The sequence below is a fragment of the Equus przewalskii genome, chromosome 11, assembly GCF_037783145.1.
Source record: "Equus przewalskii isolate Varuska chromosome 11, EquPr2, whole genome shotgun sequence".
In the NCBI taxonomy this organism is placed as follows: Eukaryota; Metazoa; Chordata; class Mammalia; order Perissodactyla; family Equidae; genus Equus; species Equus przewalskii.
This window is the reverse complement of record NC_091841.1, coordinates 22,711,180-22,737,378: the sequence shown is the minus strand read 5'-3', so window position 1 is coordinate 22,737,378 and position 26,199 is coordinate 22,711,180. Positions and strand designations below refer to the sequence as shown.

Genomic DNA, 26,199 nt, shown 5'->3' with positions numbered 1-26,199 from the left:
CCTTGGTAAATAAAGCACGTTATGTCTTGGTTCCTCTGGTTTAGAAGGAGACCCCTGTTTTCTCAGCCCATTAGCAGAAATTTCCAGAAAGGGATTGGCATGTTTGGCTTGAGCCTGGCTCATGGGTTGAAGGTGGGGTCCCATGGGCCTGAAAAAAGACCTTGTTCTAGTGGAGTTTGGTATTCGTCCTGAAGCCTACCTTGAGCAGTGCTGGGATGTTGGAGACTCTTTTCCAGTAGGGCCCCGTCACCTGACACTTGGGATGGTGGAAAGTTTGGAGATGAGATTCCCAGCCAGGCTCATCCCCACCAGCCAGCACTTAATCATTGCTGTGTACTGCTGGGGGATGAGTCACTGGGGCACCCATTAAATGCCTCCTGGATGTATGAACCTCTCCAGGGGGCTCGCATTAGATTTCAGCCCCACTCCCAGACATCTGAGTCACATCCCACACCCTGGGGCAGGGATGGACCCCGTAAGAACATGGCAGGGAGACTCCCCCAGCCTTTTGGGCTAAGGGATGGAGGAAGGGCCAAGTAGCCCCGACAAGGCAGCTGTCGGCAGCGAGGCTCTCCTGCAGATGTAAACGAATGTCGGAGGCCGCTGGAGAGGCGAGTCTGTCATCATTCCTGCCATAATACCGTGGGTAGCTTCCTGTGCACATGCCGACCTGGCTTCAGGCTCCGAGCTGACCGCGTGTCCTGTGAAGGTGAGCCTCCAGCCCCGCCTTCCTGGCTCCCGGCCCCGCCCTCTGGGTCCTGGGCTCCGCCCTCCCAGCGCCAGGCCCTGTCCCGGGTGCCAGACCCCGCCTCCAGGCCCGGCCCTCCCAGCACGGCCTTCTCCCACCCAGCGCCCAGCCCCGCCCTCCCGGGGCCTTATCCCTGGTGCCAGGCCCCGCCTCTTGCCTCCAGGCCCCGCCCTCTCAGCCCTAGGCCCCGCCCTAAGCCCCAGGCTCCTCTCTTCCAGCAACGAACCCCGCCCTCCAAGCCTCAGCCCCCGCCCTCCAAGAGCCTAGGCCCGCCCCCCCAGCCCCAGGCCCCGCCCCCCAGCCCCAGGCCCCGCCCCCCCGGCGCCAGGCCCTCTTCCTTTTCCACCCACTCTTTTCAACTCATCTTATTTCCAACAGTTCACTTTTTTCCTCCCTTCCTCCTTCCGCTTCTTTATCCATTCTTCCTCCCCTTGCATTTCTCTGTTTCCTTAGCCCTTGTGTTGTCCCCCAAATGGAATAAGGGGAAAAAAAAATGATAGAGGAGCCTGTGACACAGGAGTCCCAGTAACCTGGGCTCCCAGGAACACTTTGGACAGTGTGGTGTCAGATCACTCTGCCCGACTTTAACAGCGTGCCTATAAACATACGTATAATGTCATATAAATACTGACAGTGCCTTTTCTAGTCCGTGGCGATGGCGAGTTTTCCCCGAGCTGTTCCTTCATCCAGAGCCTCAGCATCCCCTCCTGGGAAGCCACATCCGGGTGGGGGAGCAGGGGACCCACTCTCAACTTGTAACTTCGGCCTGCTCATGTGGGACTTTTCCACCAATCTTCTTCTGTGATCGTCCCCATAGCCCCAGCAGTTTAGGGTGGAACTGGTGGTTTTAGACCCGTTCTGTTGACGGAGAGACCGGCCCAGGGACATTCAGTGATTTGCCGTGGAGGAGCTGAGTCCAGGCCCCTCAGTCTCGCCTCCTGCCCCTGCTGCCTCCCTCAAGAGACCCCTGTGCTTCCGTTTCAGCTTTCCCGAAAGCCGTGCTGGCCCCATCCGCCATCCTGCAGCCCCTGCAGCACCCGCCGAAGATGCTATTGCTGCTTCCAGAGGCGGGCCGGCCTGCCCTCTCCCCAGGACACAGCCCTCCTTCCGGGGCTCCAGGGCCCCCAACGGGAGTCAGGACCACCCGCTTGCCCTCTCCCACCCCTGCACTACCCACATCCTCCCCTTCTGCCGCGACATGGCTGCTGTCCACCTCAGTGCCTAGTGCCTCCCAGCTGGGGACCCTCAGACCTCCCTCACAACTCCAGGAGAAAGCGGTGATGACCCCTTCCTTGCCCAGGGGCCCTGCGGCCACGCGGCTGGCACCAGGGCCCTCTGCCTGCTGGCACCTGGGAACCATGTATGAGTCAGGGAGCCGCTGGACAGACCCTGGGTGTTCCCAGTGCTGGTGCGAGGTGGGTGTGAGTGGTCCTCGGGGCTGCCCTGGTCTGGTGTCTGGGGCCTTGTGGTGGCTGGAACTCCTGCTTTTGCTTCCAGGATGGGGAGGTGACCTGTGAAAAGGTGACGTGTGAAGCTGCTTGTTCCCACCCAATTCCCTCCGGAGATGGAGGGTGCTGCGCATCATGTACAGGTGGGAGCTGGTCCACGGGAGGCTGGGTGTGCCCCACATGGTCCTGCCTCTTCTCTTCCCCAGCCGTTCTGCAGCTGAAAGGCTGTTCGCCAACTTCTGTGTACATCAGAATCACCTGAAGGGTAATCCCTGGGCCCCGCCCCCAGAGCCTCTGATTTAGCAGGTGTGGGGCAGAGCCCGGGAATTTGCATTTCTACCAAGTCCCCAGGGGATGCTGATGCCGCTGGTCCAGGGCCCACACTTTGAGAACCACTGGTCTGTGCTGTGATATCCCTCAAGGGGAACTTCTCATCTTTGGAGGATCCTTTTTGAGATTCGTTCGTTTATTAAAACCCTCAAGGAGTTTCTCCAAATCTGCTCTGCAGTCTCCTCCCCGCCCCCCCCCCCCCCCCCAGTTTGCCTTCTACCGCCCGAGGCGTAATGCTTTGTAAACTCTGCCCCCTTTCCAGTTCTCTCCCACCATCTGCTTACAGTTTTTCATTTGCTTCCCGTTGCTGTTAGATAAAGACCCCAAATCTTAACAAGTCCTTTCAACAGGGCTCCTCAAAACCATGCTGCGCGGGAATCGCTGGGGATTTCGTTAAAAATGCAGAGTCTCCTTCAGTAGATCTGGGGAGGGGCCGGAGCGTCTGCATTTCTTGAAGCTCTTGGTGATAAGGAGCCGAGGTTGCTGCCCTTTGAGCAGCAGTGAAAAAGTCTTCCTAAGGGTCAGACTGAAAATGCACTTATTGATTTTCTTAATGATGATTGTGACCTTTAATAGTGTCTCTCCTATGTACTGAGCCCTAAATATAAAGTGCTGGATACTTCACATCAGAGGTTGTGGCTCCTTCTAAGTCCCCTGCAGGGCACATGGTGGTATTTCCATTTTACGGTAAAGACAACTGAGGCCCAGAGAGGTTAAGTGACATGTCCAAGGCCACTTCGGTAACTGAAGGGGCAGGCCAGGTTCTGAACCCAGAGCTGTCTGATTGCTTTTCCTGCCGTATGGGAATAAAAACCCAGGCTCTCAATACAGTTCTGGGTTTATGAGACACGAATGGAACCATCCTGGGGCATCCTATGCAGGTGGCTCCTGCTAGTTCTCCAGGGGTCTTAGGACCACACGGTTCTGGGTACTTGGATCTGCCACTTCTGGGGCATCCTGGCCAGTGAGAGAAGGTTCCAGGTACATTCTGCCTGGAAAAGTCATGAGACCTCAAGCTTCCTCTCCTTTGAAGAGGTCTGATGCCTCCACTCCTGTTTGTCTTTCAAAGGCTGTTTTCACAGTGGCGTCATCCGAGCCGAAGGGGATGTGTTTTCACCTCCCAACCAGAACTGCACCGTCTGTGTCTGCCTGGTGAGTATCGCAGGATCCCTGAAGCCTCAGGGGTGTTTTCTTAACCTTTGGGGGTTTAGAGGAAGGGGAAAGACCCGATGTTAAAGGTGAGCCTATTGAACGGAGGGAGAGTTCTCAGGTTGTGGATTTTGGTCGGAACCTGTCGACTTTTAAAGCATGGGGGAAATGCGAACGCTACAGGTCTGTGGAGTTAGGGAAGCTTCTGCTGAGCAGAAGGGAGCCAACAGGCAGACAGGGTCCATCTGTCTAGGAAGGGGAGTGGATGAAACTCCCTTGGAAACTTCCCACTGGGGAGCCTGTTTTTCTCTCCAGGCAAAATATTTGCCAGCACAATAAAGGCATCCACATTTGGGAGGGAGAAGGCTCATTACCAGACTCAGCTTGTTAAGAATGTTTTGCTTTAGGCAGATTCAGTCCTCCAAGAATAGTTATTAAGCACCTACTATGTGCCAGACACTGCCAGATGCTGTCACAGGGATTCTATTATGAGCACCCGGTGTGTACCAGGCATGGGGCTTGGTGCTTTTCATCTCTTTCCTCCTCTGAGGTTCCTGGCAGCTATTCAGGGTTGGCTTTATGGTCCCTATTCTACTGGGAAAGACTGAGGCTGGGATTTGAGCTGAGGTCTGCCTGTATCCAAAGCCCGGGCTCTGTCCACCAGCGCTCTGTCCACTGCCACCCTCAGACCATCTTTAAAAGCAGCCCCTGGTCTGGCAGCGATGGTGGAAGCTGCAATGTAAGGCGGCTGGGGTGAGGGTGGGGGTACGTAGACAGCCACTGCCATCTTTTATTAAGCGCTTCCTGTGTGCCGCACATGTGCAGCGGCCAAGCCCTTTCTGGGATCATCTCGTTTCATGTGATCCTCAGCAACCCCCGACAGAGGTGCGGCTTGCAGCTCGGCTCACAGATAGCGAGACCGAGGCTGAGAGAGGTGATGTACTTTGCCCAAAGTCACACGACTCCTGAGTGGAGGAGCAGACGCTGGAACTCAGGTCTGGCTGGCTCCAAAGCCGGAGGCTTTTTGGTCTTAATTTCAAATTTTTAAAATTGTGTTTTAAATTTAATGCTTTGAATAGCCAATATAGTCACTTGGTTCAAAACGCAGAGGCTCAGGAAGGTGTCTGGTGGAGGAATGTCTGTTCTCTGCTGCTCGGCATCCTTCCACCATATGCCATGAAAGGGCGTGCTGTGGAAGGCGAGGCACGTTGGTCTTCACAAGGAAGGCAGCGTGTTCTGCTCTCCCGTCTGCCCTGCGAGTTGGAAAGGGGGTTGTTCTAAGCCACACCTTAATAAAGACCGGGAACAGCCCCTGCAGACTGTCCTGGTGACCACGGTGGCATTTAAAGATCTTGGATGGCTTCCTTCGGGAGGCTGTCGTGTTGGACAGGAAACTTGAGGTGTGGCGGGCAATGGAATGAGCTGGCTCTTGATGGGCCTGAAGGGCCACGGAGCTGGGGCTTCTCCTTCCCCTCCCCCACCCTCCGCCATCTGTCCCTCCTCAGGCTGGGAATGTGTCCTGCATCTCCCCGGAGTGTCCTCCGGGCCCCTGTCAGACCTCCCCGAAGTCGGATTGCTGTACTTGTGTTCCAGGTAAGGACTCCTGGGGGGTGGGGTGGGGAGAATTTCGCCTTTTTCTGTGTGTGTGTGTGTGTGTGTGTGTGGGAGGGGTGTCTTTTGAGTGTGTTTTTTGGGGGCGAGGTGAGTGGAGGAGAGAGGGAGATTGATTTCTGCTTTAGAAACTCAGCTCAAGGGAAGCATTTCGAAAATGCCTGTTTTAATTGAGCACCTACTGTGCACACAGTGGTTCGGATGCTAGACTGGGCTCACAGCCTGGCTTGCCCCCTGCCCTGGGCGGCAACTTCAACGCAGTCAGGCAGGGGTTGGAGTCCACCCTTGGCAGTGCTCTGTCTGGGCAGACTGGGAGGGGGGTCTCCTCTTCCCCGCTAATGAGTCGGTCCTTTGTTGGAAATGTGGTTCTCTTTTCCCGCTATGACCTCATCACCATTACGAATAGTCCCTGCCGGCTCTGTGCCTGTGGTGTGGGGCGCTTGCCAGCCCTTGATCTCATTGGATCCGGATGACACAGCTCTGAGGGAGCTCTTTTCATAGCTCCATTTTATAGATGAGGAAACTGACGTTCAGAGGGGCCAAGTCCTGGCCCAAAGACACCCATCCAGTTAGTAAAGGAGCAGAGCTTGAACTCAAGTGTCCCTGGTTTCAAAGCTGGTGTTCTTTTTAAATATTCCTCTCTGAACTCTGAAATGTCATATGATTTTGAATTAAAACATTTTTGGAATAGGCAACACAGTTCCTAGGAAGTGGGAACTGTTACGACCCCATTGTACAGACTGAGGGTTAGAGAGCTTAAGTATCTTAAAGTCGCTTCTTTTTTTTAAAGATTTTATTTTTTCCTGTTTCTCCCTAAAGCCCCCCGGTACATAGTTGTGTATTCTTCGTTGTGGGTTCTTCTAGTTGTGGCATGTGGGACGCTGCCTCAGCGTGGTCTGATGAGCAGTGCCATGTCCGCGCCCAGGATTTGAACTAAGGAAACACTGGGCCGCCTGCAGCAGAGCGCGCGAACTTAACCACTCGGCCACGGGGCCAGCCCCTTAAAGTTGCTTCTTAATGAGCATGTAGCTGAGATTTGAACCCAGGGCAGTCTGACTACAGCTGGGTGGACCTGGCCAGGTTTTAGGCTGTTTTTTTTCCTTTTTACCTGTGGAGGATCTTCGGGTGAGAGGCTCTCACAGAATCCTCCCAGCCTCCAGGGGATGGCGTCATTCCCAGACCTTGTCTGAGGTGTTGGGGGCCGTCTTTTTTCCTTTCTTCTTTTCTCCTGCATTTAATTATTCGGGGCTTCCCCTGCCTTTTTTGTTAAGGATCTTATTTTCCGTGTGATTCATTCTCTGTCAGTTTTTAAGTAATAGCGTATTTTTGTTGGGGGTTCGGAGGGGGGAAGTGAGTAGGTTCTTGGGGGCGGGATGTGCCATGGAGGTTGTGGGAGGGTTAGCTTCCCGAGGGCCCCCCCACCCATTTGTTCCCCTTTTTCTTTAGCTTTCTCAGCCCAAAGACCTTGAGCTGCTCTCCCTTTCTCCTCCGCAGTGACATGCTACTTCCACGGCCGATGGTATGCGGACGGGGCCGTGTTCAGTGGGGTTGGTGACGAATGTACGACCTGTGTCTGCCAGGTAGGGGGCTGACTGAGTGGGTGATGGGGAGGGGGCAGGGCTCAGGATTTTCCCAGGATGCCTTGACCAGAAGAGGAGCTGCCATGCAGCAAAAGGGAGACTGAGGCAGCAAAGGAACTAAAGGGACCTGCCTTCACCACAGTCCCCTTGAAGTTCATCCTTCAGCAGTGCTATTTAGAGCACCTACTGTGTGCCTGGAACAATGCCAAGTGCCAGGGACACGGCTAAGCACAGGAAAGCCCAGTCCCCTCTGTCAGGGGGCCCAGAGTCTAAGTGGGCCATGAACAGGGGACCAGGGCTCCTAACCAGAAGCCTTCTTGGAGGGAGGAATGCTAAGTGGAGACCTGAAGGAAGACTCGGACTAATCAGGGGAGGAGCTGAGGCTGGTGTTCCTGGCAGAGGGCCCTGCAGAGGCAGAAGGCAGGGGTGGGAGAGAGCGCGGTGTGTTCTGAGGCCTGAAGGTGTCCATTCTGGCTGGAGCACAGAACTTGAGAGAGACTGGAGTCGAGGCAAGAGATGCTGCAGGCAGAGATCGCGTTTGGGTTACGTTCTGAGAAGCAGGGCCGGTGCGGGGGTGGGGGCATTCCTGTGGAAGTGATTTCCCGGCGTGCTTTCAGGAGAAAGCAGCGAGGGAAGCAGGACAGGCGAAGACGGGGTATGTGGCTGATTCCATGGGAGCTGGGGAGTGTGAGTTGCACAGCAGAGATGGGCGTGTCCAGAGGCCGGGGAGCTGGGCTCTGACATCGCCCCGCACGTCAGCTGTCCTTGCTCCCCAGCGAGTGGGGGTGAAGGAACCATCCAGGCACCTGGAGGATGCTGCCCCCGTCAGCCAGGGGCTACTTAGGGGAGGGCGTCTGTGGGGGCGACGGCCTCTTCCTCAGACTCAGTCATGGCGGGCTTTACCAGCCAGGCAGAGGGCTTAGGACCTGGCAGAGCCCTGGGAGAGTTTTAAGTGGTGGGTGATACGATCAGATTGGTGCATGAAAAAGTTCTCTGGCTGCAGAGTGAGAGCAGATAGGAGAGAGAGCAGGAAACTGTTGCAGAGGTCAGGGGAGGAGATGCTGGGGGCTGCAGCAAGGACAGGCCGGCATCCCCCTAGCCAAATAGCCAGCACATCCCCAGGACTCTCTCCCAGCTTCACCCCAGCCTCCAGGGAAGGACTCGCCCTTCCTCCCCCTGCTGCTGATTTCTTTGTCTCTTTTGGGAGGGTGATGGCGCCCTCCCTGGTGCATGCTCCTTGGCTCTCTTTCAGAGTGGGGAGGTGGAATGTTCCTTCACGCCGTGTCCGGAACTGGATTGCCCCCGCGAGGAGTGGTGGCTGGGCCCTGGACAGTGCTGCTTCACCTGCAGGGAGCCCGCGCCCATGACAGGTGAGGGCTGCCCCGCCCTGCAGCCCAGGGCTGCCCCCGACACAGGGCCTGGATGCCTGTGAGGAGCGAGGCTGGGCTTCACCCACTGAGACTCGGTGTGCGTGCGTGTCTGCAAGTGTATTTGTGTGTGAGTGCTGTCTGTGTGTATGTCTGTTATATCTGTGTGAGTGTGCCTGCGTGTGAGTGGTTTCTGTGCATGTGAATGCATGTGTTTGTGGGTGTATATGTAAGTGTGTGTTTGTGTGAGGGTGCCCACATATACCAGGTGCTTGTTTGGCGGGAAAATCCACTAAACAAGGGAGCCAGGCTGGCAGCTGTGGGCATCCCCTGGGTCCAAGAAGGTCGGTGCATGTCTACCCCGGGAGCCATCTACACAGCCTGAGTGAGCAGAGGTGTCTGTCCTTGGTAGGGCGGCGCTGCAGGTCCTGCGGGCATTCAGGGCTCTCCTCGGCACTTTTGCCCACTTGGCCTTTCTCCCTCACTGTCCCCTGGCCAGGCTGCTCTCTTGACGACAACGGGGTCGAGTTTCCCATTGGACAGATCTGGTCTCCTGGTGATCCCTGTGAGTTATGCATCTGCCAGGTGAATGACAACCTGCGCGCCTTCAGCTGCTTTCCTGGCTGTCCCCCACCTCCCTGGGGCCCTCCGGGGCCAGCATCCCTGCCCCTCCAGGAGCTGGGCCATCTCAGGCCTGCCCTCAGTCTCCCTCCCATGCTATCAAGTTCCATTTTTACTGAATGGGTTGGGATCCAGTTTATTCTGTCTTGGTAGATTTTTCGGGACAACAGAGCTGGGCAGGCTCCCTTAAGAACTGTGCTTGTGCCGGGAGCGCTGGTATAAGGAGATGGAATTAGGAGTCCTATTAGCAGATTTTCCCCGGGCACGGATAACTGAGGGCACTGGGACAGCGGCGGTCTAGTCGTTCAGGCCTTTTCTGTGAAATTGCAGTGTTTCCTTCATTAACGTGAACCGTGCGACTTCACCTCGTCATAAATGGATAAGGAGAGGATGCGTGAATTTTAGAGTCAGATCGACAGAAATGCAAACACAGCTACTTGTCAAGAAACACGATTGTTTTAGCTCATTAAGTACACGTTGACTTTCCTTTCTACAGTCATGCATTGCATAACGGTGTTTTGGTCGACGACAGACCGCATATAGGACAGCGGTCCCATAAGATTAGTATCGTGTAGCCTGGATGTGGAGTAAGCTAGGCCATCTAGGTTTGTGTAAGTGCTGTAGGGGAGGAAGAAATTTTCCTCTCCCCTCTAGGTTCTTCTGGCCGGCCTAAGAATTAAATTGACATGAGACTGATTAACAGGAGAAAAACAAACAAGAGTTTAATAACATGTATACATGGGAGAAACCCAGGAAAACCGGGTAACTCGCCAAAGTGGCTGAAGCCGTCACCTTAAATACCATCCTCAGCTAAAGACAAAAGAAGATGTTGGGGGTGGGGAGGGTCGGGGGCTTCAAAGGGAAGAGAGGCAATTCACAGGTGGATGAAAAGGGGCAAACATTTGGAAAACAAGTGTTTGGCCACACAGAAACAGAAGAATAGATGGGAACCCAATAAATAGGCTTTTCTGGGTTCTTCCCTACCACCTAGTTCATATTATGCTAAGGTGATCGCTCACTTCCTGAGATAGGTTTTTTTAATCTGAATTCTTTTAGGCAGTTCAGAGGGAGGTAACAAGAAAAACTGTTGAGTCTTTTGTTTCTTAAAAAAATAATCGGCCTAAAATAATTCTCCTGATAAAGGGACGCATTTTGGGGTGGCAAATTTTGTTTCCCTTCAGTACACTCTGTGACGTTCACACAAGGACAAAATTGCCTAAGAATGCATTTCTCATGTTGCATCCCCGTCGTTGAGTGATGCATGGCTGTACTTTAAAAGAGCGTTTACTCTCTTAGAGCTTAGAGCTTTATTTCTCAACATGAGGTCCCTGCACCAGCAGTGTCGTCAGCGTCAGCCGGGAGCCTGGGATGTGCAGAATCTCAAGGCTGCCCAGACTCAGAATCTGCATTTTAATCCCCCGGTGACTCGTGCGCACATTAGCGTGGGAGCACAGCTCTCAAGTACTTTGATGTGCCTTAGACCTTGCAAAACTCGGAGCATTTCATTGGAATCAGAGTTGGGAGGAAAGTGCATTCGAGGCCTTTTTTTCTCCTTTATGACTCATCGAGGGCACTCGTATTACAAGAAAGTAACACAAAAGTTTCATAAACATTGATATTCTTAGGAAAAAAAAAAAAGAAACTGTGTATGGTGCTTTCGTCTGCTGAAATAGACACTTCCGGTGGAATAGTTTTCTATAAAAATAGGATTTTGTTGTACTCCATAAGTTTGGGGTGAGCCAGGGTTCCAGGGAAATGCTGAGAGAAGAATTTGGAGGGGGTGATGGTGCAGCCTTAGCTGCTGCTGGAGAGGACAGGAAGCCGAGGAGACCAAACCCAGCCCTGACCTTCCCTCTCCTTGGATATCGAAGCCTTTCTGGAAGGCTCACCCCCCACCCCCACCCCCTTTCCCGAGAAGCTAGTCCTTCTCCAGGGAGGTCTCCCTCCTCCCAGCTGCAGCGTGGCGCCCTTCAGGGCAAGCCTTGACCTGTTTGCAGCGTTGCCTTTCTAGTAGGGGCTGGGGGTGTGGAACGGGGTGGGGAGGCGGGGTCTGGGGTCACAGGTGGGGTTTGGGTGAAGGCCCTCCTTCCTCCAGGCAGATGGCTCAGTGAGCTGCAGGAGGACAGACTGCGTGGACTCCTGCCCTCACCCGATTCGGATCCCTGGACAGTGCTGCCCTGACTGTTCAGCAGGTAATTCCCTGTCCCGGGATGAGAGGGGGTGGTCCAACAAGCAGGGCTTCTCGGGGAGCCCCCGCATCCAGGCTCCTCTGGGGAAAGCACCACACATTCTTCACCTCAGGTCATCCTCACAACAACCCCAAGGGGCAACCCCATTTTACAGGTGAGAAAACTGAGGCTCAGAGATGTCCATTTGCCCAAGGCAGGCCCAGTCTGGGTGCTGGAAGCAGCTATGAAGATATGCAGAGCTCACAGCCTATGTGGGGGTGGGGGAAGGTAAAGGAACCATACTTGTGGTCAGAGAACAGGGAGACAGAATAAAAATGATACTTTATTTATTTTTTTGATGAGGAAGATCGGCCCTGAGCTAACATTTGTTGCCAATCTTCCTCTTTTTGCTTGAGGAAGACTGTCCCTGAGCTAACATCTGTGCCAGTCTTCCTCTATTTTGTATGTGGGACTCCACCACAGCATGGCTTGATGAGCAGTGTGTAGGTCCATGCCTGAATCCGAACCCACGAACCCTGGGCCACTGAAGCGGAGCGTGTGAACTTAACTGCTCTGCTACCAGGCCAGCCCCCTACACTTTATGTTTAATGGTAATTTTTGCCTTTTCCATGATTTCAAAAGTAATATTTTATTATAGAACATTTAGAAAATACAGAAATCAAAAAAAAAAAAATAAAAAGGGTCCCAGATCACTTTTAACCTCATAGTTTTGTCTTTCTAGTCCCTTTTTTTTCGGTGGGGAGGAAGGATGCGAAGTTCATTCTTTTTTTTTTTTTAAAGAAGATTGGCCCTGAGCTAACATCTGTTGCCCATCTTCCTCTTTTTTTTTCTCCCCAAAGCCCCAGTACATGGTTGTATAGCCTAGTTGTAGGTCATTCTAGTTTTTCTATGTGGGATGCCACCACAGCATGGCTTGATGAGTGGTGTGTAGGTCTGTGCCCAGGATCTGAACTGGCCAACCCCAGACTGCCAAAGCGGAGCACACAATCTTAACCACTCAGCCATGGGGCCAGCCTCTCTAGTCCCTTTTCGTTATATACCAGTATCTAAATCTGTATGTCTATGTCTATGTGTCTGTATCTGTACATCTGTATCTATAACAGATATCTATATCTAACATATAATACATATATATTTTTTTTCTTATAAAATATTTCCCTACTCTCCCATTACCTGCTTCCATACTGGCCCGTATGTGATAAATGTCATCAAGGTGGCATGAGAAGCAGAGACGGGAGAGGTATGGGGGAAGGTTCTGGAAGGTCTGGGGTTTGGCTGAGCGGGGAGGAGCAGAGAGGATGGCCGTGGTGCCTGGCACCCGAGTAGTGTCTCCCAGTTCCTCTGGCCTGAGGCTGCTGTGGGGAGAACCCTGAAATGAAGACACTTTGATCCCCTTGCTGAATCCAGCATGGAAAAAGTCAGCACCCAATCCAGACGTGTGTTGTGTCTCTTCCCCAACCCTGGGGTGCCTGCCTGGGGAGCCAGTTAGCCTGACCTTTGCTACCCAGATAAGCTGTGGAGCTTCGCCTTGGCGGGAGCCTGGTCACTGGCCATCCCCTGGCCGGCGCTCACCTCGTGCTCTCTCTGCCAGGCTGCACCTACACAGGCAGAATCTTCTACAACAACCAGACTTTCCCGTCTGTGCTGGACCCGTGTCTGAGCTGCATCTGCCTGGTACGGACCACTCAGACCTGAACCCTGTCTGCGGAAACTCCCTAGGGACTGCCATCAGCTCCTGAACCCTGGAGGCAAAATCCAGAGGCCTCCAAGAGAAAGGTCACTTCTGGGTCATGGTGAAAGTCAGCTCTGTCCAGCCCCGCCCAGGGTGCATCTTTGCCCTGCCAGCAAAAATCCTCTGCTTCTGGGTGACCAGGGGCATCTTGGGGGCCGGCTCCTTACGGTGTACAGTGTGGCCCAGGGGTTCTTCCTGGGGGTGCAGGTGAAGGACGCAAGCCCAGGACTTGGTACTGGCATCTTTAATAAACTCACATTACCGAGTTCTCACTGTGCCGGTCCCTGCTTTCAGCCCCTCAGATGCATGAACTCCATCAGCACGAGAATCCTATCTTTGGGTACCACCATCATCTCCATCTGCTAGGTGGGAGCCGAGGCACAGGGAGATGACCATGTGGCTCTGAAGGGCACTCAATGGCTGTGTGACCTGTCTTTCCCGAGAGTCCCATTAGCCGCCCATAACGAAGGGGCCTTGTGCGTTTTCTGTGTCCTGCAGCTGGGCTCAGTGGCCTGCTCGCCCGTGGACTGTCCCGTCACCTGCACCTACCCTTTCCACCCTGATGGCGAGTGCTGCCCCGTGTGCCGAGGTGAGTGGGACCGGCTGCCCCACCTTCGAGGCCCCTGGGTGGGCCTTGGCGCTCACGCGCCCCTGTGTCCTCTGCCCCTGCAGACTGCAACTATGAGGGAAGGAAGGTGGTGAATGGGCAGGTGTTCACCCTGGACGATGAGCCCTGTACCCAGTGCACGTGCCAGGTGAGCTGGCTCTGGGACACCTGGAGCTGCGCGGCCAGAGGCTCCTTCTTGCCTCTCGTCCCTTTGCAAAACTCGGAGCCCCTTAGCCAACGGAAGCCCAGCTTCCTTCTGTGGTTCTTCAACTTTATCACCTGCTGGCATACCCGTGGATTTGCCGGTCCCCTCCCTCTTTGGGGTTTCCTTAAGGTGGCCCCGCTGTGTTTGGCTTCATGAGGCACTGCAGCCACTGTTCTGGGATGTTTCTGTGGGTCCCTTGCGGGGGCTGCTCTGGGCAGATGAGATGCCCTGGGCTTCCTCGTGTGTGTCCTTCTGCTTCCTCAGCTGGGAGAGGTGACCTGTGAGAGGATCCCCTGCCAGCCGGCCTGCTCCGACCCCTCCGTGCCCCCCGGGGACTGCTGCCCCTCTTGCTCGGGTAAGTGGGCGTCTGGGTCCTAGAGCTTCGCTACCGTCTTCTACCGCTTTGCTCTTCTCTCCAGAAACATAGAACTTGTAAAGGGCTGGATGTGAGAAACCCAGGCTCAGAGAGGGAACGTGCCTTGCTCACTGTCACACAGCCAGCCTTTGCTGAGCCCACACCCATGCCTGGGCTTGCTGACCCTCCTCAGTGCTCCTTATGCCACACCACGATGTGCCATCTGACAAGTGTGTTTACTGTTCCTTTTGCTTCCTCGTTACCTCCTTCCTTAATCTCTTTCTCTGCTTTCTTCCATTTTTAAGACTTAGAATTTAGGAACTGAGTCAGCTTTGCAGAAGAGTAATTGTTAGTATGTATCGAGTACTTTCATGTGTCAGGGAACGTGATATATCTATTTTTTTGCTCTTTTTTTTATTGAGGTATAATTGACATAGAACATGATATTAGTTTCAGGTGTACAACGTAATGACTCCAAATTTGTATCTTTCGAAATGATCACCACAATAAATCTAGTAGTTACAAAGTTATTTTTTCTTATGATGAGAATTTCCTCTACTCTCATCGTAACTTTCAAATATACAATACAGTATTAGTAACTGTAGTCACCACGCTGTACACGACATCTCCATGACTTATTTATTTTATAACTGGAAGTTTGTACCATCTGACCCTCTTCACTCATTTCCCCCCCACCCCTCCTCCGCCTCTGGCAACCACCACTCTCTTCTCTGTATCTGTGAACTGAGTTTTTTGTTTTTCGGATTCCGCATGTAAGTGAGATCATACGGTGTTGGTCTTTCTCTGTCTGATTTTCACTTAGCGCAATGCCTTCAAGTCCATCCATGTTGTTGCAGATGGCACAATTTTGTCTTTTTATGGCTGAGTAGCATTCTATTGTGTATATGTACCACATCTTCTTCATCCAGGTTAGGCTGTTTCCGTATCTTGGCTATTGACAATCATGCTGCAATGAACATGGGAATCCAGATGTCTTTTCGAGTTAGTGTTTTCATTTTCTCGGGATAAACATCCAGAAGTGCTGAATCATATGGTAGTTACAAAAAAATTTGTAAATTTTTGAGGAAGCTCCGTAGTGTTGGTCATAGTGACTGTACCAATTTGCATTCCTACCAACAGTGCACACGAGTTTTCCTTTTCTCCACATCCTCACCGACACTTGTTATCACTTGTCTTTTTGATGATAGCCGTTCTGACAGGTGTGAAGTGATATCTTATTGTGGTTTTGATTTTGCATTTCCCTGATGATTTGTGACATTAAGCACCTTCCTGTGTTCCTGTCATGCGTCTGTATGTCTTTACATGTCTTATTTCGTTCCCTTTTCACAGCAACTCTTTGAGATAGGTACTGTTATCATCCCCATTTTCCAGGTGAGGAAACTGAGGCACAGAGAGGTGAAGAGAGGTGTTCAAGGTCACACAGCTGATTGGCAGTAGAGCCAGGATTTGAACCCAGAGTCCATGCTTTTAGCTGTTATGCTGCACTGACTCCTGAAAATTATTCTCATCTGTTTGTCTTTCTCCATCATGTTTTTCCATGACCTTTTTGCAGAGGTATAAACAAGAAACAGACAACCTGTGGTCACACAGTTTCAAAGTATTGAAGTGGCCCACTGCTGGCCATTTAAAAAAGCTCCCAAATATTCTGGTTTTTTTACCCCCTGCCTTTTGGGTGATATTAAAGTGGTTTCTTTCTTTCTTTTTTTTTTCCTATCCATAATGGACCTACTGTGAAAAATCGTTGGTCAGACAACATTCTTTTCAAATTTTGTGACTTGTCTCCAGACCCTGTGGTCAGTAGGTGGAGTAAGTGAGTGGCTTAGTACCTCCTACAACGTGACGGCACTTTACCAGACGGGAGACCTGGAGAAAGAGGAAACTACAGTGATGCAGCTGGTTCCTCATATCCCCACCAACTCTACACTACATGTTTTCAATTCAATTTTTCCAGTTTAACATGTTCATAAAGTACCTTCACTGTGGCCGTTTAAGGTTTTTTAAACTTCCAGGAAGGCAGTGAATTTTTCCACTGATTTGTGGCCTGGCTTTCGTCTTGTGTCAAATATCTGTTTAACTCCCTTGACGTTTTGAAGAGGACGTTGTCTGTTGAGGGCAGCTCCTCAGATCTGTGGATGGATCACTGCTGTCAGGACTAGTGGGGCTGAAACATCCTGAGCCCGTGCGGACACTGTGTTGGGAACTGCTGAGAGCTTTGCAGGTCTACTCCACTTTAACCTCCACAGACTCCTCTGCAAGCTGAGAGACAGTATTCCCCCTGCTGTCTCGAGACTCATCATCGAGCTCAGGTGCCAGGCAGTGTCCAGAGCATTTTACCTGTATTACCGCATTTAAATGCTCCCTGGAATCTTCAAGTGTGCCTGCTGTTATCACCTCCATTTTGCAGATGGGGAAATGGAAGCTCAAAGAAGTTAGGTCTCGCTCTAGTTGGTGGTGGACTGAAGCCCAGGTTTCTCTAGTTCCTTACCTCACGCTCTTTCCCCCTGTGCTCTCCTGCCTCCAGATGGGGAAACTGAGGGCCCAAGAGGGGAATACAGAGCCTGGCTCCTTCTGGAACACATTGCCTCAGCTCTCTTCACCGTGCACCTCTTCCTAACGAGAGCTCCTTTTAAGGAGAAACCACTTTTTATTGAAATAGAGTATGAATTGTTTCCTTTGTATAATTTAAAAAAATATAACGCTTTCTTGAGGGATAATTCACATACCATATGATTTGCACACTCCAAGTATACAATTTGGTGGTTTTAGGTATATTCACAGAGTTGTACGACTGTCCTTTTGATGATTTTTAAGATGTAATCATTCCAGTTTCTTTGTGTTGACGACATCCGTCTCCTCCCTGGTCACACCTGTTCTTTTTTTTCCTTTCAGTTATTTCATTGAGGTTATAATGGTTTCTAGCATTGTGTAATATCAGGTGTACATCATTAGATATCAGTTTCTGTATAGACTGCATCGTGCTCACCACCAATACTCTAATTTTTATCCATCACCATAGAAGTGTGCCCCTTTAACCCTTTTGCCCATCTCCAACCCCTCTGGTAACCAATAATCTGTTGTCTTTATCCATGTGTTTATCTTCCACATGTGACTGAAATCATACGGTGTTTGTCTTTCTCTGCCTGGCTTATTTCACTTAACATAAAACCCTTAAGGTCTATCCATGTTGTTGCAAGTGGGACAATTTTCTCTTTTTTTTATGGCTGAAAAGTATTCTATTGTATATATATATATATATATATATACCCCACATCTTCTTTATCCAATCATCAGTCTATGGGTACTTGGGTTGCTTCCACATCTTGGCTATTGTGAATAATGCTGCAGTGAACATAGGGCATGAGTCTCTTTGTATTTTTTTTTTTTTTTAAAGATTTTATTTTTCCTTTTTCTCCCCAAAGCGCGCCCGGTACATAGTTGTATATTTGTTTTAGTTGTGGGTCCTTCTAGCTGTGGCATATGGGATGCCGCCTCAGGGTGGCTTGATGAGCCGTACCATGTCTGCGCCCAGGATCTGAACCAGCGAAACCCTGGGCCGCCGAAGTGAAGCATGTGAACTTAACCACTCGACCACGGGGCCGGCCCCTCTTTGAATTGTTGATTTCAAGTTCTTTGGATAAATACCCAGTAGTGGGATAGCTGGGTCATATGGTATTTCTCTTTTTAATTTTTTGAGAAATCTCTATAATGTTTTCCATAGTGGCTGCACCAGTTTGCATTCCCACCAGCACTGTATGAGGGTTCCTTTTTCTCCACACCCTCTCCAACATTTGTTATTTTTTGTCTTGGTAATTATCGCCATTCTAACAGGCGTCAGGTGATATCTCATTGTAGTTTTTATCTGCATTTCCCTAATAATTAGTGATGTTGAACATCTTTTCATGTGCCTATTGACCATCTGTATATCTTCTTTGGAAAAATACCTGTTCATATCTTCTGCCATTTTTTTTTTTTTTTGCAGTAAAATGAGTGTTTCAAACTTTCTTAACAAAGTGTTGGTGAAAAAGATACTGGAGTAAGAGTTCGTTGCGGTGGAAAACCCACAAAAAATATTTACAAATTCATTGCTCTTCCCTATTTTTTTTGTTATTATTTTTTTTTATTGAGTTATTGACAGGTTACAATCTTGTGAAATTTCAGTTGTACGTTAATGTTTGTCAGTCATGTTGTAGGTGCACCACTTCACCCTTTCTGCCCAACCCCCACCCTACCTTTCCCCTGGTATCCACTAAACTGTTCTTGGTCCATAGTTTTAAATTCCTCATATGAGTGGAGTCATACACAGATTATCTTTCTCTCGCTGGCTTATTTCACTTAACATAATTCTCTCAAGGTCCATCCATGTTATTGCAAATGGAATGATTTTGTTCTGTTTTGCAGCTGAGTAGTATTCCATTGTATATATGTACCACATCTTCTTTATCCATTTGTCTGTTGATGGGCACTTAGGTTGCTTCCACGTCTTGGCTATTGTAAACAGTGCTGCAATAAACATTGGGGTGCACAGGACTTTTGGGATTGCTGACTTCAGGCTCTTTGGATAAATACCCAGTAGTGGGATGGCTGGATCGTATGGTAGTTCTATTTTTAGGTTTTTGAGGAATCTCCATACTGTTTTCCATAGTGGCTGCACCAGTTTGCATTCCTACCAGCAGTGTATGAGGGTTCCTTTTTCTGCGCAACCTCTCCAACATTTGTTGCTATTAGTTTTACATATTTTTGTCATTCTAACGGGTGTAAGGTGATATCTTAGTGTAGTTTTGATTTGCATTTCCCTGATGATCAGCGATGATGAGCATCTTTTCATGTGCCTATTGGCCATCAGTATATCTTCTTTGGAGAAATGTCTGTTCATGTCTCCTCTTCTGCCAATTTTTTGATTGGATTGTTTGTTTTTTTGTTGTTGAGTTGTGTGAGTTCTTTATATATTATGGAGATTAACCCCTTGTTGGATATATGATTTGCAAATATTTTTCCCCAGTTGGTGGGTTGTCTTTTCGTTTTATTCCTGGTTTCCTTTGTCTTGCAGAAGCTCTTTAGTTTGATGAAGTCCCACTTGTTTACTTGCTTCTTTTTTCCTCTCACCTGAGTAGACATGGTATTCAAAAAGATCCTTCTAAGACCGATGTCAAAGAGTGTACTCCCTATATTTTCTTGAAGGAGCTTTGTGGTTTCACATCTTACCTTCAAGTCTTTAATCCATTTTGAGTTAATTTTTGTCTATGGTGCAAGATAATGGCCTAATTTCATTCTTTTGCATGTGGCTGTCCAGTTTTCCCAACTCCATTTATTGAAGAGACTTTCTTTTCTCCATTATATGTTCTTGGTTCCTTTGTCAAAGATTAGCTGTCTGTAGATGTGTAGTTTTGTTTCTGGGTTTTCAGTTCTGTTCCAATGACCTGTGTGTCTGTTTTTGTACCAGTACCATGCTCTTCTGATTACTATGGCTTTCTAGCATATTTTGAAGTCAGGGATTGTGGTGCCTCTAGCTTTGTTCTTTTTTCTCAGGATTGCTTTGGCTATTTGGGGTCTTTTGTTGCCCTATATGAATTTTAGGATTCTTTGTTCTATTTCCGTGAAGAATGTCATTGGGATTCTGATTGCGATTGCATTGAATCTGTAGATTGCTTTAGGTAATTTGGACATTTTAACTATGTTTATTCTTCCAATCCATGATCATGGACTATCTTTCCATTTCTTTCTGTCATCGTTGATTTCTTTCAATAATGTGTTATAGTTTTCATTGTATAGGTCTTTCACCTCCTTGGTTAAATTTATTCTTAGATATTTTAGTCTTTTTGTTGTGATTGTAAATGGGATTGTATCCTTGACTTCTCTTTCTGTTAGCTCGTTATTAGAGTGTAGAAATGCAGCTGATTTTTGTAAGTTGATATTATACCCTGCAACTTTGCTGTAGTTGTTGATTATTTCTAATAGTTTTCCAATGGATTCTTTAGGGTTTTCTATATATAAAATCATGTTGTCTGCTAACAGCAAGAGTTTCACTTCTTCATTGCCTATTTGGATTCCTTTTATTTCTTCTACTTGCCTCCTTGCTCTGGCCAAAACCTCCAGTACTATGTTGAATAGGAGTGGTGAGAGTGGGCACCCTTGTCTTGTTCCTGTTCTCAGAAGTATGGCTTTCAGTTTTTCCCCATTGAGTATGGTGTTGGCTGTGGGTTTTTCATATATGGCTTTTATTATGTTGTGGTAATTTCCTTTTATACCCATTTTATTGAGAGTTTTTATCATAAATGGATGTTGGATTTTATCAAATGCTTTCTCTGCATCTATTAAGATTATCATGTGGTTTTTATACCTCATTTTGTCAATGTGGTGTATCACATTGATTGATTTGTGGATCCCTGTGTCCCTGGTATAAATCCCACTTCATCATAGTATATGATCTTTTTAATGTATTGCTATATTCAGTTTGACAATATTTTGTTGAGGATTTTTCCATCTATTTTCATCAATGATATTGGCCTGTAATTTTCCTTCTTTGTGTTGTCCTTGTCTGGCTTTAGTATCAGGGTGATGTTGGCCTCATAGAATGTGTTAGGAAGTGTTCTGTCTTCCTCAATTTTTTGGAATAGTTTGAGAAGGATACGTAATAAATCTTCTTTGAATGTTTGGTAGAATTCTCCAGAGAAGCCGTCTGGTTCTGGGCTTTTATTTTTTGGGAGGTTTTTGATTACTGTTTCAATCTCTTTACTTGTGATTGATCTATTCAGATTCTCTATTTTTTCTTGATTCGGTTTTGAAGAGGTTGTATGAGTTGAAGAATTTATCCATTTCTTCTAGGTTGTCCAATTTGTTGGCATATAGTTTTTCATAGTATTCTCTTGTAATCTTTTGTATTTCTGTGTTATCCATTTTAATTTCTCCTCTTTCATTTCTAATTTTATTTATTTGAGCCTTCTCTCTTTTTTTCTTGGTGAGTCTGGTTAAGGGTTTGTCTATTTTGTTTATCTTCTCAGAGAACTAGCTCTTAGTTTCATTGATGCTTTCTACTGTTTTTTTGGTTTCTATTTCATTTATATCTGCTCTCATTATTATTATTTCCCTCCTTCTGCTGACTTTGGGCTTTTCCTGTTCTTCTTTTTCTAGTTCTGTCAGGTGTAGTTTAAGATTCTTTATTTGACATTTTTCTTTTTAGATCATGTGGACCTGTATTGCTATGAATTTCCCTCTTAGGACCCCTTTGGTGCCTCCCATATGAGTTGGTATGGTGTATTTTCATTTTTATTTGTCTCCAGATGTTTTTTGATTTCTCCTTTACTTTCTTCAATGATCCATTTGTTGTTCAGTAGCATGTTGTTTAGTCTCCAGATGTTTGTCACGTTCCTAGCTTTTTTCTTATAGTTCATCTCTCATTTCCTCACGTTATGGTCAGAAAAGATGCTTGATATGATTTCAGTCTTCCTAAATCTTTTGAGGCTTGACTTGTTTTGCAATATATGGTCTATCTTTGAGAATGTTCCATGTGCACTTGAGAAGAGTGTGTATTCTGATTTGGATGGACTGTTCTCTATATATCTATTAAGTCCATCTGATCTAGTTATTCATTTAATTTCATTATTTCGTTGTTGACTTTCTGTCTGGATATGTGTCTATTGATGTAAGTGGAGTGCTGTGGTCCCCTACTATTCTTGTGTTGCCATTAATATCTCCTTTTAGGTCAATTAATAGTTGCTTTATGTACTTTGCTGCTCCCGTGTTAGGTGCATATATATTTATAAATCTTATATCTTCTTGGTGGAGTGTCCCTTTTATTGTTATATACCGCCCCTCTTTGTCTCTCGTTATCTTTTCAATCTTGAAGTCTATTTTGTCTGATAGGCGTATGGCAACACCTGCTTTCTTTTGTTTGCCATTTGCTTGGAGTATCATCTTCCATCCCTTCACTCGGAGCCTGCGTTTGTCTTTAGAGCTGAGCTGTGTTTCCTGGATGCAGCGTATCGTTGCATCTTGGTGTTTTTTTTTTTTTAAATTTTTCTTTAAAGATTGGTAGCTGTTGCCAAACAATTGTTGCCAATCTTCTTTTTTTTTTTACTTTTTCTCCTCAATTCCCCCTGGTACATAGTTGTATATTTTAGTTGTGGGTCCTTCTAGTTGTGGCATGTGGGATGCCACCTCAGCATGGCCTGATGAGCGGTGCCATGTCCGCGCCCAGGCTCTGAACCGGCAAAACCCTGGGCTGCCAAAGCGGAGTGTACAAACTTAACCACTCGGCCATGGGGCCAGCCCCTTGGGTCTTGTTTTTTAATCATCCAGCCACTCTATTTCTTTTGATTGGAGAATTCAATCCATTTACATTTAGAGTGATTATTGATATATGAGGGCTTAATGCTGCCATTTTGTCCCTTGTTTTCTGGTTGTTCTATATTTCCCTTGTTTCTCTTCCCATGTATTTCTGACTGCCACTTCAGTTTGGTGATTTTCTATGATGGTTTTCTCTTTATTTATCATTCGTGTCTCTTTTCTGATTTTTTGTTTAGTGGTTATCATGAGGTTTGTATAAAAGAGCTCATAGATGACATCGTCTGTTTTCTCATATCCTCTTATTTCCTTAATCTAAGCAGGTTCTATCCCTTTCCTCTTCCCCAACTAAGTTCTTTTTGTCACAACTTATTCCATTTTGTGTTGTCAGTTTGTGGTTAAAATGAAGTGATTATATTTATTTTTGATGCTTTCCTTCCCTTTATCTTTAACGTTGTAATTACGTCTTTGCTAACTTGTTCTGCTAGAGAGATGCAGTTTTCTGACTTTGTCTATTTATCTTCTTGCTCAAAGCTTTGTAAACCCTTTCTCTTTTTTCAGGTATGAGGGACTTCTTGATCATTTCTTGTAGGGGGGTGTCTTGTAGCAATGAACTCTCTCAGCTTTTGTTTGTCTGGGAAAGATTTTATTTCTCCATCATATCTGAAGGATGTTTTCGCTGGATAGAGTATTCTTGGCTGTAAGTTTTTGTCTTTCAACATTTTGAATATATCATTCCACTCTCTCCTAGCCTGGAAGGTTTCTGCTGACAAATCTGCTGAAAACCTGATGGGAGTTCCTTTGTAGATTATTTTCTTCTGCATTGCTGCCCTTAATATTTTCTCTTTGTCATTGGCTTTTGCCAGTTTTACTACTAGATGCTTTGGAGAAGATCTTTTTGCATTAATGTAATTAGGAGTTCTATGGCTTCATTTATTTGTAAGTCCAGTTCTTTCCCCAAGTTTGGGAAGTTCTCAGCTATTATTTCTTTGATGAGGCCCTCTGCCCCTTTCTCCCTCACTTTTCCCTCTGGAATACCTGTAATCTTTATGTTGCATTTCCTAATTGAGTCAGGTATTTCTCAAAGAATTTCTTCATTTTTTTTTTAAGCCTTAGTTCCCTCTCCACCTCCACCTGAAGCCTTTCTATATTTCCATCCTCTAAATTACGAATTCTGTCCTCCATAACGTCAGTTCTGTTTTTTAAAGCTTCTAGATGTTTTTTTAATCTCATTCATTGTGTTCTTCATCTCCAGCATTTCCAGTCTTTTTTTCGGTTTCAATCTCTTTTGTGAAGAATTCCTTCTGCTCATTAATTTTATTCTTGAGTTCGTTGAACAGTCTTTCTGAGTTTTCTTGTAACTCATTGAGTTTCTTTATGGCAACAATTTTGAAGTCTCTGTCATTGAGATTGTAAATTTCTGTGAGTTCAGTGTTGGTTCCTGGAGACTTACCATTTTCCTTCTGCTGTGCAGTGTTAATGTTGTTCTTTATGGTGTTTGATGAGGTGGACCTTACCCAGCACATGGTGGTAGTGTCAGGTCGCAGATTCCACCTGCCACCTCTGGCAAGGGGGCCAGAGCTGTGTTTTCTCAACATGCTGCATATCCTGGAAGTTGTGCCTATAGGGCTTGTTTGCATTTTCCCGCTGCCAGCAGCCACTTGCTGAGTCACACATGCATGTGCAGGGCTCTGATGTGGGTCCACTGCCTTGGCTGGGGATGGCCGAGCTGGTGCACTGGGATTGTGGGGGGGGCCTTGTTTCACATTCCTGTGAAGGCCTGCTCTGTGCTCACAGGGGGTTCACCTGGGCTGCTGCTCTGGTGGTGGTGCCACGTGGTGGCTGAGCTGTGCCACTGAGTGGCCATCAATCCTGTGGGCCAGACTGCAAGCCCGAAAGTGAAAGCATTCACATGCAGGACTGCCTGCTCCTCTGCCTCCTCTTACTGTTGGGTGCTGGCTGCTATGTGAGGATCTGTGACCTAGACACTGCCATTGGGGAGGGGGAGGGTACCTGATCACCTCCTTCCAGTGCTTCCCTGGGCTCCAGTACCCCCACCTTATGATGTCTGGCTGCATGGATCTCTCAGACATCCTGTTGTGCTGTGTGGGAATCCTCTGTTGGTTAATGAATGTCCTTTTCATTGGATCTTACAGGGACAGACTAAGGGAACAGCTCCCTCTGCCATGATGCTGATGTCACTCTAACCCTTCCAGTCTCTTTGTGTGTTGACATCATCCATCTCCCCCTAGTCACACCTGCTCCCTTTGCTGCCTTCTTCCTGCCTTTCCTTGCTCTCCTCCGTATATTAAGGCCTCAGGATTTGCCAGACTTTGGGCTGAGACTTTAAAAAACACTTTTTTCAGTAGATGTTATTTTCTTATAGCTGTTATACATTCACAGAAAGATTGAGGGGAAGGTACAGAGAGCCTCCATAACCTCCCGCCCCCAGCCCTCCACCCTGTCTCCCCTACTATCACCATCCCACATTGGAGGGTGAATTTATTACAATTGATGAACCTAAATGGGCACATGATTATCACTTAAAGTCCACAGTTGACATTTGGGTTTAGGCTGAAACTGCCCACGCATGGTTTCATTCAGTCCTCAGAGTGGCCCTGTGCAGTCAATATAAATATACCCATTTTACAGATGAGGAAATGGAGGCCCAGGGGAGGTATGTGCCTTACACAAGGTTGCACAGCCAATGCCCAGAAAATCCACTTTGGTGACTACCTCCCTCTGCTGGTAGCTCCTTTTGGGTCTTCTCTCCCTGGAGGCAGGAGCCTGTTGGTCCTTGCCAGGTGTGCGAGGGCCCTCAGAGGATGAGCTTGGGCATGTGTCCCCAGTGCAACTCGTCCCAGAGCTGCTGAGCCATCAGGCAGAACTGCTGTGCATCTTGTTTCCCCATCTCTCTCTAGATTCCCTGGGAGAAAGGCAGGGTCTCTCACCTCATGGAGACGTGGAATTCAGCAAAGCGGCTCGCAGACCCCGTGGAGACACCGAGGACCCCGTCAACTGCAGCTCCTGCCCGGGGCCCCCAGCAGTATTGCCTCGGAGGCCAGCGCTCCACCTCCTCCAGCTCCTCTTAAGAAGGAACCTGTCTAACACACAGACTTTACCCATGAGCCCCTTGGGAGCCCAGGCCTCGCCCTCACTCCCTTCAGGGCCAAGGGGCATGTTTACAGGGGAACCCAGGGCCTCCCATGCCCCTTGGCCCTCCCCAGAGCCTTCAATCCCTCCAGGAGCCTCCGCTCTACCTCCAGCCTCTCCCAAGGCTCCTGGGCCACCTCCTGTTACTCCAGAGCCCTTGTCCTCAGCCTCCAGGGACCACACTGCATCCAGACAGTCTTCTCCACCGGTTGCCATCCCGACTGGAGCTTCAGCCCTTTCCATGACAGGCCCCAGCCCCTCAAAGACCCCAGTCACCCTCCTCAGGCCTCGCAGACTCTCTCTCACCTCCTCCAGACTCTCTGCAGGCGTGGCTGACAGCTCCAGCCCCCAGCAGCCCACAGTGGGGACTTCTAGGGAGGAGGAGTCCACTGGGTGAGCAGGCCTCCACTTCAGGGCCGTGCCCAAGAGACGGTGAACAGAGGACCCTCTGCCAGTGGTCCTGGGACTTTACATGGAGACTCCAGGGGCCAGTGAGGCTGCTGATGCTGGAGGCTCACTCCCACAGGGCTCCTGGAGGGGATGGAAAATACCCACGGCTGGATGGAATCTTATTCTCAAGAAGCATTTGGAATGTGCTGTGAGAATGGAGCAAATGCGTTCTCCACGGGCAGCATCCTCCTTGGGCAACCTGGCTGACTTGTCTCTGGAGAAACGTGGGGCTGCTGAGCTCCTGCTCTGGAGGAGGAGAGCAGGGAGGCCCTGGGATTCCAGCAGGATTGTGCCATCAGCCGTCCTGCATCCTTCCCTGAGATTTCCTGATTAAAGGACGTCTCAGTCCCCTA

The 26,199-nt window shown here is 48.6% G+C and overlaps 1 protein-coding gene across 4 annotated transcripts in view; it reads left to right on the top strand.

The window, feature by feature from the left end:
* VWCE (von Willebrand factor C and EGF domains) overlaps window positions 1–26,199 on the top strand; it is a 35,315-nt gene extending 9,116 nt beyond the window's left edge. The window contains exons 7-21 of one of the 4 annotated variants that reach the window (XM_070564063.1): window positions 581–709; window positions 1,733–2,163; window positions 2,246–2,339; window positions 3,596–3,678; window positions 5,181–5,268; window positions 6,781–6,866; window positions 8,119–8,236; window positions 8,733–8,798; window positions 10,954–11,046; window positions 12,257–12,283; window positions 12,635–12,717; window positions 13,274–13,364; window positions 13,448–13,530; window positions 13,852–13,942; window positions 25,165–26,199. In XM_070564063.1, the coding sequence (XP_070420164.1) occupies window positions 581–709; window positions 1,733–2,163; window positions 2,246–2,339; window positions 3,596–3,678; window positions 5,181–5,268; window positions 6,781–6,866; window positions 8,119–8,236; window positions 8,733–8,798; window positions 10,954–11,046; window positions 12,257–12,283; window positions 12,635–12,717; window positions 13,274–13,364; window positions 13,448–13,530; window positions 13,852–13,942; window positions 25,165–25,793 (2,192 nt within the window). In that variant the 3' untranslated portion in view covers window positions 25,794–26,199. Of the gene's footprint in view, window positions 1–580; window positions 710–1,732; window positions 2,164–2,245; window positions 2,340–3,595; window positions 3,679–5,180; window positions 5,269–6,780; window positions 6,867–8,118; window positions 8,237–8,732; window positions 8,819–10,949; window positions 11,047–12,256; window positions 12,284–12,634; window positions 12,718–13,273; window positions 13,365–13,447; window positions 13,531–13,851; window positions 13,943–25,164 lie in introns of all 4 variants that reach the window. The other 3 variants (XM_070564062.1, XM_070564064.1, XM_070564065.1) reach the window with 3 other exon arrangements.